At 44.5% G+C, this 18,904-nt stretch overlaps 1 protein-coding gene across 1 annotated transcript in view; it reads left to right on the top strand.

The window, feature by feature from the left end:
- The window catches only part of CASD1 (CAS1 domain containing 1), a gene marked incomplete at its 5' end in the record, with an annotated part of 90,086 nt that extends 74,867 nt beyond the window's left edge, over window positions 1-15,219 (top strand). Inside the window, 4 exons of the mRNA XM_082258246.1 lie at window positions 453-593; window positions 6,808-6,885; window positions 13,228-13,320; window positions 14,788-15,219. Coding sequence (XP_082114372.1) covers window positions 453-593; window positions 6,808-6,885; window positions 13,228-13,320; window positions 14,788-15,042 — 567 coding nt within the window. The 3' untranslated portion in view covers window positions 15,043-15,219. The remainder of the gene's footprint in view (window positions 1-452; window positions 594-6,807; window positions 6,886-13,227; window positions 13,321-14,787) is intronic.
- Window positions 15,220-18,904: the final 3,685 nt, after the last annotated feature.

The following is an 18,904-nucleotide window of genomic DNA, read 5'->3' as shown; positions in this document are numbered from 1 at the left end:
ATTTATTGAATAAGCTGAACTTTTTATTTCACGCATAATACTTTTATGTACATTGTATTTTCCTTCCCAGTGTAACAAAATGACTTTCAATTCAATTAAATTTTTCAAGCTGAATTTTATTTTAAAATTTTTCATAAATTTGGCATTTTTTGCTGGGGAAAAAACGGGAAAATTCTTCTTCCTTTTTTTTTTTTTTTTTTTTTTTTTTCATGGCTTCAAAATTTCTGGAGATTTTACATCTCTAGGAGTGATGTTCACATACTTTTGCCCATAAAGTAGGTATGATGGTCAGGGGTACCATACGTTGGCCATATAGTGTATGTGTTGGGTAGCAGTAACAGGAGAGTTGTTCCAATTGATGAATGATCTTTCACACTAATTTGCATTTATGTCCAAATTCCCATCAGTATGAGCGGTGACATTACTTACATACCACTCCTTCTCCTTCCCAGGCTGTGTTTTATGGCATGCTGTTCGCCTTCGCCTACCTGGCTTTACAGAAGCAGCAAGTCCTCCATGAAGGAAAGGGGGAGCCGCTCTTCTCCACCAGAGTGTCCAACGTCTTACTCTTCGCATCTGTGGTCTCCTTTCTGGTAAGTGTTAACCACTTGACCTCCGAAAGATCCCCCCCCCTTCATGACCAGGCCATCTTTTGCACTGCATTACTTTATCTGACAATTGCGCGGTCATGCAACTCTGTACCCAAATAAAAGTTGTCATTTTTTTCCCCGCAAATAGAGCTTTCTTTTGGTGGCATTTGATCACCTGTGCTGTTTTTATTTTTTTGCGCTATAAACAAAAAAAGACCGAAAAACAATTAAAATTAAAAATGTAAAAAAATCTAATTTCTTCACTAATTTAGAGCGATATGTATTCTGCTACGTGTTTTTGTTAACCACTTAAGCCCCGGAAGATTTTACCCCCATTCCGACCAGGGGGTATTTTGCGATTCGGCACTGCATGACTTTAAAGGACAATTGCGCGGTCGTGCGACGCTAAACGAATTTGATGTCCTTTTTTTCCCACAAACAGAGCTTTCTTTTGGTGGTATTTGATCACCTGTGCGATTTTTTGATCATGCGCTATAAACAAAAAAAGAGCGACAATTTTGCAAAAATAACAATATTTTTCACATTTGTTTTATATGAAATTCCCCCAAAAAAAATGTAAAAATCAAAATTTTTTAACATTTTCAACCAATTTGTTTTATGCTACATATGTTTGGTAAAAAAAAATCGCAAAAAGCGTATTTTGATTGGTTTGCACAAAAGTTATCGCGTTTACTAACAAAGGGAAAGATTTTTGTCATTTTTGTTGTTTTTTTTTTTAACGCGTAATGGCGGCGATCTGTGGTTTTTTTTGCGGGACTGCGACATTGCGGCGGACAGATCGGACCCTTGACTGACATTTTTGACACTTTTGGGGGTACCAGTGACATTACTGCAGTAATCAGTGCTATACATATGCACTGTTACTGTAAAATGACACTGGTAGTGAAGGGGTTAACTTTTTTTGAGAGGGAGGGGCTGTGTGTGTCCCTAGGGGCGTGATTCTAACTGTGATTGGCTGTGGCTTGAGGTGTAGGAACAGTGATCAACGGTCCTACATAGCAGAACCGTATGATCACTGTTCCCACACAGGGGAGAATGACAGGCGGCTTGTTTACATCAGCCGCCTGCCTTTCTCCCGCTGTCACGGACGATCGTGAGTGAGCGGCGGACATCGGGTCCGCCGCTCACACGCGCGGGGGGGTCCGTGACCGCGCGGTAGCGCGCCTCCGGCGGCGCACGCTTGCTCCCCAGAGCCTCACAGGCTAGTGACGTACCGGTACGTCACTTTGCCTGTGAGGGGCTGACCGCCGCAGTATATGTTAAACCAATCCTTCCCAGAGTGAGCTCTAGGCCCCTTGCACACTTGTGCGACTTGTCATGTTGACTGCAAAGTCATACCCCGTGATTTCCAATGAGTACCGTTCACATCTGTGCGACTTCAAAGTAATCCCTGCACTATCTTGGTCCGACTTTCATGTGACCTGAGGTCCGTAGTTCCCAAGATTACACAGGCATTGCTTCAAGTCACGTCAAAGTCACGCGACTTTCAGGTCGCACAAGTGTGAAAGGGGCCTTAGATTTACCATTGTGGTCTTTTGTGCACTTCTCCCATCTAGTGGTGAGATGAGATATTGCATCTACATGTGTGTGACGGAGAGTTACATATCAAAACTGCAAATCACAGAGGTAGAACTCTGTAATGTTCAGCTTCTTTAAACTTAGTTGTTTTTTTTGTTTTGTGAGCAACAATTAGGCCTTTATTGTAAACTACATTTCTTAAATGTATCAGAATTTTGGCCTAATATGTATGTGTTTTGTTATAATGTTGTATCTGCTATCTCTGTACGATTGTACCACATTTTGACCTTCCTAATAAAAATCGTTTGTAAACAAAACTGCGATTCACATTGGAGTATTGGTGTCCGTTTATGAAACCGAGATGAGCTGCGATTCTGATGATCGCAGCTCATCTCAGATCATTACCGGTTTATGAAACCGAGATGATGGGGGGAAAACATGTTCTCCGCTGATCATCTCCACACACAGAGACATACTGACACAGAAATTAACAGTTTATGAAGCTGCGATCTCTGCCCTTCACTGGCGATCTGTGACAGAATTCGCACTCCCAGATTCACCAACACAGAGGTGGAGAATCGGGGAGAGAAGAGATAATCCCTGGAGAACTGAGGGGGAAGAAGGAAGACTATGACCTCCTGCCATATTTATGCATGAATGTGGGTAGATGTATAATATACAGTATCTCAAAAAAGTGAGTACACCCCTCACATTTTTGTAAATATTTTATTATATCTTTTCATGTGACAACACTGAAGAAATGACACTTTTCTACAATGTAAAGTAGTGAGTGTACAGCTTGTATAACAGTGTAAATTTGCTGTCCCCTCAAATAACTCAACACACAGCCATTAATGTCTAAACGCTGGCAACAAAAGTGAGTACACCCCTAAGTGACAATGTCCAAATTGAGCCCAATTAGCCATTTTCCCTCCCCGGTGTCATGTGACTCGTTAGTGTTACAAGGTCTCAGGTGTGAATGGGGAGCAGGTGTGTTAAATTTGGTGTTATCGCTCTCGCTCTCTCATACTGGTCACTGGAAGTTCAACATGGCACCTCATGGCAAAGAACTCTCTGAGGATCTGAAAAAAGAATTGTTGCTGTACATTAAGATGGCCTAGGCTATAAGAAGATTGCCAAGACCCTGAAACTAAGCTGCAGCACGGTGGTCAAGACCATACAGCTGTGTATCAGGACAGGTTCCACTCAGAACAGGCCTCGCCATGGTCAACCAAAGAAGTTGAGTGCATGTGCTCAGCGTCATATCCAGAGGTTGTCTTTGGGAAATAGATGTACGAGTGCTGCCAGCATTGCTGCAGAAGTTGAAGGGGTGGGGGGTCAGCCTGTCAGTGGTCAGACCATACGCTGCACACTGCATCATTCTGATCTGCATGGCTGTCGTCCCAGAAGGAAGCCTCTTCTAAAGATGATGCACAAGAAAGCCCGCAAACAGTTTGCTGAAGACAAACAGAATAAGGTCATGGATTACTGGAACCACGTCCTGTGGTCTGATGAGACCAAGATAAACTTATTTGGTTCAGATGGTGCCAAGCGTGTGTGGCGGCAACCAGGAGAGGAGTACAAAGATAAGTGTGTTTTGCGTACAGTCAAGCATGATGGTGGGAGTGTCATGGTCTGGGGCTGCATGAGTGCTGCCGGCACTGGGGAGATACAGTTCATTGAGGGAACCATGAATGCCAACATGTACTGTGACATACTGAAGCAGAGCATGATCCCCTCCCTTCAGAGTCTGGGCCGCAGGGCAGTATTCCAACATGATAGCGACCCCAAACACACCTCCAAGACGACCAATGCCTTGCTAAAGAAGCTGAGGGTAAAGGTGATGGACTGGCCAAGCATTTCTCCAGACCTAAACCCTATTGAGCATCTGTGGGGCATCCTCAAACAGAAGTTGGAAGAGCGCAAGGTCTCTAACATCCACCAGCTCCTTGATGTCGTCATGGAGGAGTGGAAGAGGACTCCAGTGGCAACCTGTGAAGCTCTGGTGAACTCCATGCCCAAGAGGGTTAAAGCAGTGCTGGAAAATAATGGTGGCCACACAAAATATTGATACTTTGGGCCCAATTTGGACACTGAGGTGTACTTACTTTTGCTGCCAGAGGTTTAGACATTAATGGCTGTGTGTTGAGTTATTTTGAGGGGACAGCAAATTTACACTGTTATACAAGCTGTACACTCACTACTTTACATTGTAGCAAAGTGTCATTTCTTCAGTGTTGTCACATGAAAAGATATAATAAAATATTTACAAAAATGTGAGGGGTGTACTCACTTTTGTGAGATACTGTATATAAAATGTGTCTGTATATAAATTTTTTGTAGGGGGGACTATTATTTTATTATTATGATGTGGGGGTCTCCTGTGAGAATGCCCGTGTACTCAGCAGTGGTATTTTACCGCTGCTTAATAAACAGGCACCAGAGGGTTTCAGTGATTTTCTTGTACTGTAATCTCGCTGGGTCTCACGAGATCACAGGAAAATCTTCTCCTCTGAGAACTGAAGTTCTCCCCTTCATAAACAGGAGATCATTTTCCACTGTGAACTGCTGAGTAGTGAACTTCTCAGTTTCATAAACGTAAACCAATGTGTTTAACCGCTTCTGGACTGAAGGATTTGCCCCCTTCCTGACCAGGTCATTTTTTGCAATTCGGCACTGCGTTGCTTTAACTGACAATTGTGCGGTCGTGTGACACTGTACACAAAACTGATGTCCTTTTTCTTTCCCACAAATAGAGCTTTCTTCTGGTGGTATTTGATCACCTCTGCAATTTTTTATTTTTTTGTACTATTTGTACTTTGAAAAAAAAATATATATATATATAATTTTACTTTCTGCTATAAAACACATTCAATAAAAAAAATGTAAAAAAATCTAATTTTCTCATCAGTTTAGGCGCCAATTTGTATTCTGCTACATATTTTTGGTAAACATAAATCCCAATAAGCGTATGCTGATTGTTTTTTGCAAAAGTTATAGTGTCTACAATCTATGGGATAGATTTATGGACTTTTTTTTTTTATTATTAATATTATTATTGTTTTTATTAGTAATGGCGGCGATCAGCAATTTTTTGCAGGATTGCGGTGGACAAATCTGACAATAAGTGACACTTTTTGTAAACCAATGACATCAATTCAGTGATCAGTGCTAAAAAAGAATGCACTGTCACTGTATAAATGACACTGGCAGGGAGGGGGGGACATTGATAACGCCTGGCAGGTGTTGTGCTGCTTTAAGTAGGCTTTATGGTGCGCCAAAAAGCGCCTTATCCACCAGCGGGAGAGGATGTCCATTGAGGACTGTCGCAGGTTCACGGTCTGCACAGAGACTATAACTTGATGGATTTCATGGAGGAAGAGGAGGTCTGAAGTTTCCCCTCCCCCCACTCTCTTGTGTGTCTTTGTCCTTTCAATAAAGCTTTGGGCTTGTGAACTCATTCCCCTCCCCCTATCCCTCTCTCCTACCCCCCCATCACCTCTGTTGCTGTATTATGGTTTGAAATGATGCATGCAATGTTCAGTAATCTGTACATAGTAACTTATTTCTAGTAAATGATTTCGGGGTAAGCGGCGTCATGCATTATGTAATGATTCAGGGTGCCTTTACTCCGCACAACACATTAGGCATCATACCGCAGAGTGAATGTCTTTATTTGTATGATTGGAAATGTATTGTTATGTAGTGTATTTATGGCTGCGTCGCAGTACAGGGTAGAATGTACCCCAATTAAGTATTTGTTTTTTGTATATTTGCTTATGCAAAATAAAGCATACCTTTTCATCAAAAAAAGGGGTTAACATCAGGGGGTGATCAAAGGGTTAAGTGTGCTCCTATGGAGTGCTTTCTATCTGTGTGGGGGATGGACTGACTGCAGGAAGAGAGAGATCTGTGTTCCTGATTAGTAGGAACACAAGATCTCTCGCTTCCTGTCTAACAGACCACCGTTCTGTCATTCCTCTGAACGATCGCGGGTGGCTCGCTGCTTGGCTCTCGCTGTGTCCAATCACAGCGAGAGCGCGGCACCTGTGGCGAGAGCGCCCCAGTGTCGATAGAAAAAAAATCACGTAGTGGTACTTGATTTTGCGCTTAAGGGCCGCCCTGCCGCAGTACATGTACGTGGGGCGGTTCTTAAAGCGGTGTTCCAGTCTCTCCCCCTCCAAAAATTAAAAGTCAGCAGCTACACATACTGTACACATACTGTAGATGCTGAATTTCAATATTAGTGCACTTACCTGTCCTGGTGTCCAGCGATGTCGGCACCGCAGCCAATGATTCCATCGGCTGTCGGGTGCTGCCGCCACCATTGTCGGTGAGCCTTGCGGCTTCACGGGCGGGTCCCTACTGCACATGCGCGAAGCGAGCTGCACATTTGGGTTGGCTTGGCGGCGGGGGAAGGAGGAGGGGACCAAACTTTTGAGGGAAGTGGGGAAGGGTACCTGTCAAAAACAGGTACCTGCCCCCCCCTCCCCCACTGAAAGGTGCCAAATGTGTCACCGGAGGGGGGGAGGAAGCAAATGAGCGGAAGTTCCACTTTTGGGTGGAACTGCCCTTTAAGTGGTTAAATTGGTGCATAATCATTTTTTTTAGCAGGTTGTATGTAATTAGTAATTGTGTTTTTCTCATTATCTGATGTGGATGTTCTCTGTTCCCCTAGACGTACTCAATCTGGGCCAGCAGTTGTAAAAACAAGACGGATTGTAACGCGATGCACCCATCAGTCTCTGTTGTACAGGTACTACTTGATTACGTGATGTATTAAAAAATTACTTTAATGGAGTTGTAAAGTCAGAAGGGTTTTTATCTTGGTGCATTCTATGCATTAAGATAAAAAAAAACCTTCTGTGTGTAAGCAGCTTCCCCAGCACCCCCTAATACTTACCTGAGCCCCATCTCTGTCCAGCGATGTCCACCAGTCCCTCAGGCATCCGGGACTCTCCCTGCTGATTGGCTGAGACAAAGCAGCAGCGCCATTGGCATGTCGATTATCAATACCTTCGATCAGTGTTTCTCAACTCCGGTCCTCAGGGCCCACTAACAGGCCAGGTTTGCAAGATAACTGAAATACATCACAGGTGATATTATTTGCTGTTCATTGATTGCAGTACTCTAGTCTGCATTTACCCAAGGTAATACTTAAAATCTGGCCTGTTAGTGTGCCCTGAGGATCGGAGTTGAGAAACACTGCCTTAGAGTGATGATGTTGTATATCATTTTTAAGGCAATGCTATGTGGATTTGTTATCCAATTTTTAAATATTTTTTGAATAAAATTTACATTTTTATGACATTTGTGTCAGTTGTCTTGTGCCAATAAAGTCCATCTCTAGCACCTTATTCCTTTCATATATATTAGGACGTGGCACGGGTTTACTTTAGTGTCCATAGTGCCACCCTATGGTGACACCTTAAATTTACCTATTTAGTCTATCAAAGCCAGCCAATCAGGAGAATGGGCGGGGCCAAACAGCAGCAATAGTGGATTACAGTGGATACACGGATGCTGCAGCTGGGCTCAGGTGCCCCCATAGCAAGCGGCTTGCTGTGGGGGCACCAGACAGGAGGTAGGGGCCAGGAGCTCCAACCAGGGACTCAAGAAGAGGAGGATCCGGGGCGACTCTGTCCAAAACCAACTGCACAGGGCAAGTAAGTATAACGTTTGGTATTTAACCACTTGCCGACTGCCGCACGACTATTTATTTATTTTAGGTCTACGTCGCTAGCCTGTGAGGCTCTAGGGAGCGAGCGCGCGCCGCCGGAGACGTGCTCCCGCTCGGTCACGGACCCCCCCCCCCCCCCCCGCGCGTGTGCCTGGTGGACCCGATGTCCACTGGGCACTCGCGATCGTCCGTTACACCGGAAGAAAGGCAGACGGCTAATGTAAACGAAGCCGCCTGTCATTCTTCCCTGTGTAAGAATGGAAATCATACGGTTCTGCTATGTAGGACCATTGATCTCTGTTCTTACACCAGTAGCCACATCCAATCACAGTAAGAAACACGTCCCTAGGGACACACATAACCCCTCCCTCTCCAAAAAGTTAACCCCTTCACTGCCAGTGCAATTTTTACAGGAACAGTGCATATGTATAGCACTGATTACTGTAGTAATGTCACTGGTAACCCCAAAAGTGTCAAAAATGTCAGTCAAGGGTCCGATCTGTCCGCCACAATGTCGCAGTCCCGCAGAAAAAATCGCAGATCGCCGCCATTACTCGTTAAAAAAAAAAAAACAACAAACATGACAAAAATCTTTCCCTTAGTAAACGCAATAACTTTTGCGCAAACCATTCAAAATACGCTTATTGCGATTTTTTTTTTTTTTTTTTTTTTTTACCAAACATATGTAGCATAAAACAAATTGGCCTAAAATGTTAAAAAATTTTGATTTTTACATTTTTTTGGGGGGAATTTCATATAAAATAATGTGAAAAATATTATTTTTGCAAAATTGACGCTCTTTTTTTGTTTATAGCGCATGATCAAAAAATCGCACAGGTGATCAAATACCACCAAAAGAAAGTTCTGTTTGTGGGAAAAAAAGGACGTCAAATTTGTTTAGGTACAGCGTCGCACGACCGCGCAATTGTCCGTTAAAGTCACGCAGTGCCGAATCGCAAAATAGGCCCTGGTCAGGAAGGGGGTAAAATCTTCCGGGGCTTAAGTTAAAAAAAAAAAGCACAAAACTTTACAATCACTTTAGGCAATCCAAAGCAGTCCCAATCCCAGGGAGATCAGAGCGCAGGGGATACTTTGACCAGCCTGTATTATACCTCTTCCGTTTTCAGTGCTGTCATAGTTTAACTGTAAATGATCTGGTAATGCAACACTGTACCCAAATTAATTTTAGATAATTTTTTTAAAACCAATAGAGCTTTCATTTGGTGGTAATTAATAACCAGTGGGTTTTTTTTATATACCGTATAAGAATATAGAAAAAAAAGTCAAATTTTTGGGTGGAAAAAAACCCATTTCCTTTTATGTTAAAAAAAATATGTGTAGGTGATCTCATCTGATGATGGCTCCGTTTATAGCCATCCGCTGAGGGCGGCCGCCTAAAGATGAAAGGACTTTTTTTTTTTTTTGTTAGTTTTGCATAGATTAGGGAACCATTAGCGAGCTTGTTAGGTGTTTTTTTTTTTTTTTTGTGTTTGCATCTCATGTTGTTGATTTTCCTTTGTTTCATGTGCCAGAGACAGAACAGGAGATCTCTAAAGGCCCGTACACACGTACCGATCGTCGGCATACAAACGTCGGCGGACGAAAGATCTGCCGATTGTACGCGTGTTAGTATGGTGCCTCCGACAGCTGTCTGCGCACAATCCGCGGACAAAAGTCTTTCGTGCAAACATGAAAATTTTTGTCTGCGGACACCAGAACGGACGATTGTTCGCCTGTCAGTACACAATTCGGCCGACAGACCGCAGATTTGCAAGACTGGGCATGCTCAGAAAATTAAAAACACAGGGAAAGTTAACCATTACATGACATCACTTCTGCAGTCAGCTGAAGTCTGCAGACAAAATTCTTGTGCTGTCCTTGTGCTGTCTTTGCACTTTTCAACAGACACCGACATCCCGGGGAGAAAAGAGGAACATTTGTATGCCGACCATCGGTACGTGTGTACGGGGCTTAAGGCTACGATTACATGTGGGCGTAGCGGATCACGGACAGAATCACCGCGATTCTGCCCGCGATCCGGAATCATTGCAAATGGCGGGACGCCTGTGCGATGCCCATGATTTGCAATGGCACCTCAAATGCTGTGCGATGTTGCCGCAATTTCCGCCTGCCGAATCTCGGTAACATCGCGCAAACAGAATTGCGGAACACATGACACCCAAAAGAAGCTCCTGTACCTTTTTGGGCGTCGTGCGTCCCGCGATTCTGTTTGTGCGATGTTACCGCAATTCGTGAGGCGGAAATTGCGGCAACATCGCACAGCATTTGGGATGCTATTGCAAATCATGGGCATCGCACAGGCGTCCCGCAATTTGCAATGATTCCGGATCGCGGGCAGAATCGCGGTTATTCTGCCCGTGATCCGCTACACCCACATGTGAACGGAGCCTTAAACTTAAAGTAGAACAATAGGCAAACCTTTTTTTTCATTTTGGATAGAACAAGGGAGGGTTATAACCCCTGTCAGATTCTTTTTTCGCCATCTGTGTCCCTTTGTGGAGACCTCCCTTCACTTCCTGTCTCATAGCCACACAGGAAGTGAGAGGAAATCCCTGCAAATTAAGGGAATTCCTTGGGGACCCCCAGGTCACCAGAACTAGTGTCCCCATTGGAAGATTTCCCCTCTATTACTTTTCTGGGGACAGCAAAATTTGGGATTTTGTTTTACTTTCCCTTTCAATGATAATGGCAAATAAAGAGGGGGAATCTCCCTAACGGGGGGGGGGGGGGCACAGACAGCAATAAAAACTGACAGGGGTTTTAATCCCTCTCCTCTCCATCCAAAACTTTAAAAAAAAAAGTTATACTTTAAGGCAAAATCCTCTTCATAAGTGTTCCCATTGGTAGAATTTCTCTCACTTCCTGTTCCAGTGACAGCTATAACATTTCTGTCCCGGCTGAAAAAAAGTCACCAAGGCAAACGGAGCCATGGAGGACACTGACTGCAATAAATCAAGACAGGAGTTCTGACCCTTCCCCATCTAAAATGAAAAAAATGCATGTTTTTCCTTTAGACATGCTTAAATTTTTTCATAAAACAAATATTTTAAATTTCATGCAGTGGCGGCTGGTCATACGGGGCGCAGGGGCGCCGCCCTCCCTATCCATGCGTCCAGCCCCCTAATCTACATGTGGGGCGCCGGATGCATGGAGTTCAATGGGGCATTTTTTTTTTAACCATGTGATTAGAGCCAGAGGCTCTCACAGGCTAAAAAAAAAAAAAACGGTGGGCTTGAGCCCACCCAGTTGTATGACAATAGCCAATGAAAATTCGCTATTGTCACACGGATCCTCCTCCTGACCAATCAGGAAGCAGGTTTTGAGGCCCATTTCACGATTGACCGAGTGGAGAAGACATGCCATTGGTCATGGAGGAGGAGGGAGGAGACGCAGAAGACTGAGGGGGGGGGGGTCTGTCCTCTCCACTCCTGTCTCGCTGGGGGGGGGGGGTATGGTGCAGTCAGTCTGCCGCCCCCCCTGGCCCATGGAGCACCAGCAGCTCCCACTGCTGTCTCTGAGCCAATGAGGAGGGAGAGAGCGGAGAAAACCTCTGCTCTCGTGCACATCACTTGATCGATTGGACTCAGGTAAGAATAGAGGGGGGGGGGGGGCGGAGCTGCATGCAAAGGTGTGTTTTTTCAGCTTTTAGCGCTGTCGCATTTAGAATGACAGTTGCATGGTCAATAACGTTTTTATTGTTTTTTTTTCCCCACAAATAGAACTTTTTTTGTGGTATTCGATCGCAACTGGGTTTTTTCCAAACAAGTAAAAAAAGACCGAAAATTTTGAAAAAAAAAAAGTTATTCCTTGTATGTCTTAAAATTTTGTAAAGAAGTACGTTTTCTCCCGCACTGATGGGCACTGATAGGCACTGATATGCAGCACTGATGGGCACTGATAGGCGGAACTGATGGGTGGCAATGATGGGCGGCACTGATGAGAAGGCACTGACCGGCATTACTAATGGGCATAGGTTGACATCCCTGGTGGGCTCTAGTGGGCATCTCCGGGGAGCTCTAGTGGTCATCCTGGACGAGTCTGCACTGATAATCAATGCACTGATTATCAGCACAGACACCCCTGTCAGGAGAGCCGCCGATCGTCTCTCCTCTACTCGTGCCTTGTTAGTGCAAGGAATGCTGATAAACAGCACTTCCTGGTTACGATATAACCGGCTGTGATTGGACACAGCTGATCACATGGTAAAGAGCCTATGTCATAGGCTGCTTACCAGGATCGGAGATGAGGTGTGTCAGAGCGACACACTGCACCACCGATTGCTGCTCTGCGCGCCCTCGCGAGCGGCTTTTCCTGCTGGATGTCATGCAACGCCCAGTTAGGATAAATTAACCACTTGCGGCCGTCATTCTGCTATACGGCGGGCGGGAAGTGGTTAAAGGAGTTGAAAAAAATAATTTTTTTTTTTATCTTCATGCATTCTATAATTCAAGATAAAAAACCTTCTGTGTGAAGCAGCTACCCCAGCACCCCTAATACTTACCTGAGCCCCCACTCTGTCCAGCGATGTCCATGAGTCCCTCAGCTGTCCGTGACTCTCCCTCTTGATTGGCTGAGACACAGCCATGGGGCCATTGGCTCCTGCGGCTGTCAATCAGTTAGTTAGCCAATCAGGAGAGAGGGGGTGGGGCTGAATCACAGCTCCATGTCTGAATGAATATGCAGAGCTGCTTACGGTGAGGGCACTTGACAGAAGGGAGGAGCTAGGAGCAGCGAAGAGCGACCCGAGAAGAGAAGGATCCGGGCTGCTCTGTGCAAAACTAACTGCACAGAGGAGGTAAGTATAAAAAAAACTGACTTTGCAATCACTTTAATGCATAGAATGCATTAGGGAAAACAGCTTTAGCCTATAAAACCAATTTTTAAAATCCAAAGCAACACATTTGCCCCCTATATAGAAAATTGCATAAATTCCCATATACTGTGCAAAAAGTCTAAACCCTTTTGCTCATCCCTGTACAGTCTGTGCAAGTTGTGTACACATGTAGACCATTGATTTTTATGGGCAGCTGTACACCGCACCTATGGCCCCCTGGGTGGGGATATACACCCAAATGTTATGTTGTACGGTCGCAGTCGCCCGTGATCATGATTCCCGACAGTTGCTTTAGAATGACATATTCCAGCCGGATACGCTACCAGCATAGACAAAGGTATTGTTTTGTTGAATGTCTGCAGACAGCGCCATCTCTCAGTGGTCGGTGACATTGCACAGAGAATATCCTTCTAGAAGAGAAATCCTGAGCCCTGCAGTGTCCCATCGTCTCTGAGATCAAGTCCCACAAATGTCACATGTCCTATAATATGGGGGCTATAGGATTATCTTTACAATGTGCTACATAACAACTAAATATTTCTTTTCTTGTATTTTCCCGGCAGATTTTAGCCTTTGTCCTCATCAGGAACATTCCTGGATATGCTCGCTCTGTGTACAGCTCCTTCTTTGCCTGGTTTGGTAAAATCTCCTTGGAGGTAAGTACTGGTGTGTGTTTGGTAAAGGCACTGGCAGACATCACACAACGGTCTTTTCAGATCTTATTTCTTAACACAACACCCCTGGCCCCCATGCGCCCAACCTGCGACCTGAGGGCCACATGCGACCCTTTGGTATGTGATGTGCGGCCCTCGGACCTCAGCGGTCTGTTGTGGTAACATTGATTAGGGTAATAGCATTGATCTCTAATGGCCCTCGTGTAACGTGTTCCCAGTTTCCTATTGTCCTCACTCTCTGACCCTCATTTCCTCTATTAGGTCTGCAGTCTCTGACAGTCCTCTCTAGTATTATATATATTAACATTAGGTGTGGCCCTTGGTGATGTCAGGGGCCGCATTTGAGGCCTCCTTTCAACTTCGCTCATAAATTTACAACCACTGCCTCAGACACTAAAATATCTTTCCCCAACCAGGACCGGTTCTACCACTAGGCGTACCAGGCAGCCGCCTAGGGCGCACTGCTACCTAGGGCACAGCCATGGCCAGTGCCACATTCTTCTCCTGTCACCTCCTCCCCCTAATGACACCTCTAGAGAGGGGAGCAGTGTGTACAAGAAGGGGGGGGGGGGTGTAGGGTTAAACCTTCTGGAGCTGAAGTGGTTAATAATTAGAGAGTACAGTGAATTTTCAGCAAGCACATTTTGTAAGAATTTTTCTTGTAGTGCTTGTGATGTCCCGTTCATATTTTTAAATAGTACCTCTGCCATAAATCCTTTTAGTACTGATTATAGAAATTTGTAGATTAGCCAATAGATGGAGCGCTCCTTAGTAAATTGACGTCCTGAGTTTAAAGCTAAATACCGGTGTTATGGCAGCAGATAGCTGCCATAACCCTGGTATTTTTTTAAACTGCAGGCGATGGGCTTTCCGATAAGGGTGGTCCCAGCGGCGCATTCACCGCGAGATCACCCTCCGGGTGGGCCAACTCAATATTGAACCCTACGGACTAAGGCTGGGATGCCATTAAAGTTCATGTGTGTGTAAAGGCGGGCGTCCCAATACAGTGTATGCACTTCTGGAAGAATGGTCAAACATTCCCATAGACCAGGGGTGTCCAAACTATGGCCCTCCAACTGTTGTGGAACTACACTTCCCATGATGCATTGTAAATCTTTGACATTCACAGACATAACTAGGCATGATGGGAATTATAGTTGCTGAACAGCTGGAGGGGCATAGTTTGGACACCCCTGCCATAGACACTCCTAAACCTTGTGAACAGCCTTCCCAGAAGAGTTGTATCAGGAATATGAAATGTTGGGTTTGCCTATTCTTTACCAGACAGGGAGTAGTTAGAGATGAGGAGAAGGCCTTAGCTGTTGACTTTTGCTGCAAAGTCATGGCTTGCATATCGGTATCGGAGCCTCCATGTTCTCCAGGCTAACGCAAAGATTATTTCTATATCGTCCAAAGACCGACCATTTAGCAAAATGTTCTTCCTTGCAGCTCTTCATCTGTCAATACCACATTTGGCTGGCGGCGGACACCAAGGGCATCCTGGTCCTCATCCCTGGCAACCCGGTACTCAACATCATCATCAGCACCTTCATCTTCGTGTGTGCGGCCCACGAGATCTCCCACATAACCAACGACCTAGCCCAGATCTGCGTACCGAAGGACAGCTCGGCCCTATTCAAGAGGTTACTCTGCATCACCGCCTTCTTCTTCCTACTCCTGATTTTATCATCATTACAACATTAACAAGACGTCACGGACCGTCTCACCCCCCCGCAGCCCCCGGCGGGCCCAGCAGGCACTTTTTACGGCTTGTTTTGTAAATAGATAAACTATAGCGGGCCAAATCGGGGGAAGAATCTACCCCCAGCCGCGTCCGTCGGCAGCACTGTACAGGATGACCGTTTCTTTTCTAAAAGCGATTTCCGTAAGTAAAGTCGCACGCGGAGGTCTTAGGGGGGTAGAAAATAAAGATACCTCCGAATTTTTTTTTTGTCACAGTAATCAGAGGTCGATCTTGTGAAGCACCACTGACTACTCAAGCTGTGAACAGTTGATCTTTATGTGAGAACGTTGAACTGATACGAGTACTCCACTTATTTAACAAAACAGGGGGAAAAAAAGACAAAAAAAAACCTTTAAAGAAGTATGCGGTGTGCAGTAAGTGCAATCCTTTGGGAATAAGGTTTTTAATATGTGTAATTATACATAACTGAAGTTTATAATTTATTTCTTAGAAAAAGAAATATCCATAATTGTATTTATTGTTTCGTTATGATGTCCATTTAAAGGAGAGCCCCACTATGTATGGATTGGGGGGGGGTGGGGTGGGTTCTGTACTGTTAACTCTGAGACCTGTGCACTCCTATGCCCTGTACTCTGTGTATTTCATGCACCACCACTATAATTATAAGGCCCCTTTCACACAGGCGGACCGTTCAGATCCGCCTGTCAGTTTTTTTGGCGGATCTGAACGGTCCCCCCATGCATCTCTATGGGGCATCGGATGTCGGCAGAGACATGTCCACTGACATCCGATCCGTCAAATCTGGATGGATGGAAACCCGATTTTCCATCCGTCCAGCGGATGGGATCGGATGAGAGTGGACAGACGGTCCGTTCCCATCTGATTCCCCCATAGAGATGCATGGGGACCTGACAGCTCTGTCTCAGACGGACTACAAGTGTGAAAGGGCCCTAAGGTTTAAAAGGACCTCTGAAATGTCTTACTGAAAGCGGAACTTCACCCTCCTATTGTTTTCAGCCATGGAAGCAGCCATCTTGGCCTCTGTTTAATCTTCAATTGCCATGATGCTGCTCATGTGATCAGTTATGACACCAGCCATTGGATGGTTTGACAGTTTAGTTGACAGCACAAGCAAGTGTGACAGTTACGTCCCGGAACTAGCCGGAATGCAACTGTTTTTTTTAAACTGTTATATCGATGGGTTTAGTTCTGTTATGGCGCTTTTCCACTGCATGGAACCGAACGGTTCGGCTCGCTTATGTGCTTTTCCACTGCTGGTACTGCATGGTACGGTGTAGGAACGGTACGGTACGGCGGCGCTTTTCCACTGCATGGAACCGAACGGTACGGCTCTCAAAAACAGTGCCACCTCGATTGTGGTTCCAAGAGGTACCATACCCGGTACCATATCCCACAATCCTTTGCATGCAGTCACTACTAGCCACTGATTGGTCAGAGAATCCCACCCACCCCGTTGTTATCCCACCCACTTAACTTTAGTACTACTTCAGTGGAAAAGCAAACCGTACCGAACCGTTCCGACACCGTACCATGCGGTACCAGCAGTGGAAAAGCAAACCGGGCCAAGCAGGGCCGAGTAGAGCCGAGCCGGTACTTGCAGTGGAAAAGTGCCATTATACTGCGGCAGGCAGCCGCTCCTGCGCGAACCGCCATAGGTATACGTCGGTCGCGCCCCTGCAGCTTAGGGGGCGAGCATGCGCCGTTGGTGGCACGGCCCCGCTCATCAGCGGGGATCCCGATGCACGGGGCAGGCGGCTCAGATTGCCACCGGGCACCCGCGATCGCTCCCCGCTGAGAGAGGACGGTCAGATGTTGTAAACACAGCAGACAGTTCTTCTTCCTGCAATGATCACAGAGTGCCTATGATACTTCTATATAGGGACACACGTCTCTATGGTCATTTCACAAGCCACGCCCCCACTGTTAGAAACACACCCCTAGTTGCACATTTAACCACTTGATCATTTACTGTGTTAACCCCTTCCCTGACAGTGTCATTATTACAGTAACAGTGCATATTTTTAGCACTGATTACTGTGGTAATGTCACTGGTCCCCCCCAAAGTATCAAAAATGTCAGTTAGGGGTCCGATCTGTCTGCCGCAATGTCGCAGTCCCGCAAGAAATCACAGATCGCCGCCATATTACTAGTAAAAAAAAAAAAAGACAAATAATAATTCCCATAGTTAGTAGATGTGATAACTTTTTGCGTAAACCAATCAAAATACATTTATTGCGATTTTTTTATTTTATTTTTTTTTTTTTTACCAAAAATATGTAGCAGAAAACAAATTGGCCTAATATGTTAAAAAATTTTGATTTTTACTTTTTTTTTTTTTGAGAATGTTATATAGCAGAAAGTGAAAAAATATTTTTTTTTTTTCAGAATTGTCGCTCTTTTTTTTTTTGTATATAACGCAAAAAATAAAAATCGCACAGGTGATCAAATACCACCAAAAGAAAGCTCTATTTGTGGGGAAAAAAGGACGTCAATTTTATTTAGGTACAGCATTGTACAACCGTGCATGTGTAACGCAGTGCCGAATCGCAAAATAGGGCCTGGTCATTAAGGGGGCAAATCCTTCCGATCCAGAAGTGGTTAAAGCGGAACTAAACCCATCGATTTTAACCGTTTCAAAGAACTAGTTGTATTCCTGGCATGTCAGGAATGTGAGGCTGGGTTCACATATATGCGAATTGGATGCGTTTTGAACCACACCCAATTTGCATGACGTGAATCTGCAGCCATCTCTATGGAGCCAGTTTACATATCGGTTTTTAAAAAGTCCTGTGCGTTTTTCAGTCTGGTTCAGGTGCGATTTTAAGTTAAAATTTGCACCTGATTCGCAATTGAACCAGTGAACAAAGCTGCACGACCTTTTAAAAATTGCGCAATAATTGCAGCTGGATCTGTGTGAACCGAGCCTTAAGCTGGCCATACACTAGAGCTGCACGATTCTGGCCAAAATGAGAATCACGATTTTTTTAGCTTGAAATAAAGATCACGATTCTCTGTGTAACAAAAAAAATTGGGATAACTTTACTGTTACGTTTTTTTTTTTATTCATTAAAGTTTATTAATTGCGTTTGAAAGACTGCTGCGCAAATACAGTGTGACATAAAATATTACAACAATCGCCATTTTATTCTGTAGGGTCTCTGCTAAAAAAATATATAAAATGTTTGGGGGTTCTAAGTACTTTTCTAGCAAAAAAAAAAATGATTTTAAACTTGCAAGCAACAAGTGTCATAAAAAGGTCTAGTCTTTAAGAGGTTAAACTTCCTTTCTCCCTGGCAGAGGGAAGGAAAAGATACAATGTAATCATTTTGTTTATAGTTACTGGGAGATAATACTGATAGGCGTTTGCGGGAGGAAAGATACAATGTAATCATTTTGTTTATAGTTACTGGGAGTTTTCCACAGCTGTTTTCTCTGCTCCCTCAGCTATGCAAAGAATCGAGAATATGTCAGGTTTAGATCGTCAGGGGGGGGTGAATCGAGATCGCGATTTTCATACGATTAATCGTGCAGCTCTACCATACACTAGCCAAAAAATCCTTCAAACTCATTTTCGAAAAACGAACCCTCGGTTGTGAGAGCAGACGATCGCGCCATGACCACATTTTGAACGATTAATCGTTCAATGGACATAAATGAATCAGTTTTTTGTTCAGTTTGTCACATATGCCTATTGCAAACAGTTCAGACGAGAAACACATTAACCTTTCAATTTATCTTTCGTTCTGCAGAATTTTCCAAATTTTTCCTTCGATTTTTTTAGCTCTGAAAAGTTAAAACTGTTTTTCTATTTGTTCCCATTAACTGAACGAAAAACGAACG

Source organism: Pelophylax lessonae (genome assembly GCF_965119305.1).
Source record: "Pelophylax lessonae genome assembly, chromosome: 5".
NCBI lineage: Eukaryota > Metazoa > Chordata > Amphibia > Anura > Ranidae > Pelophylax > Pelophylax lessonae.
This window is presented reverse-complemented; position numbering and strand designations above follow the sequence as displayed.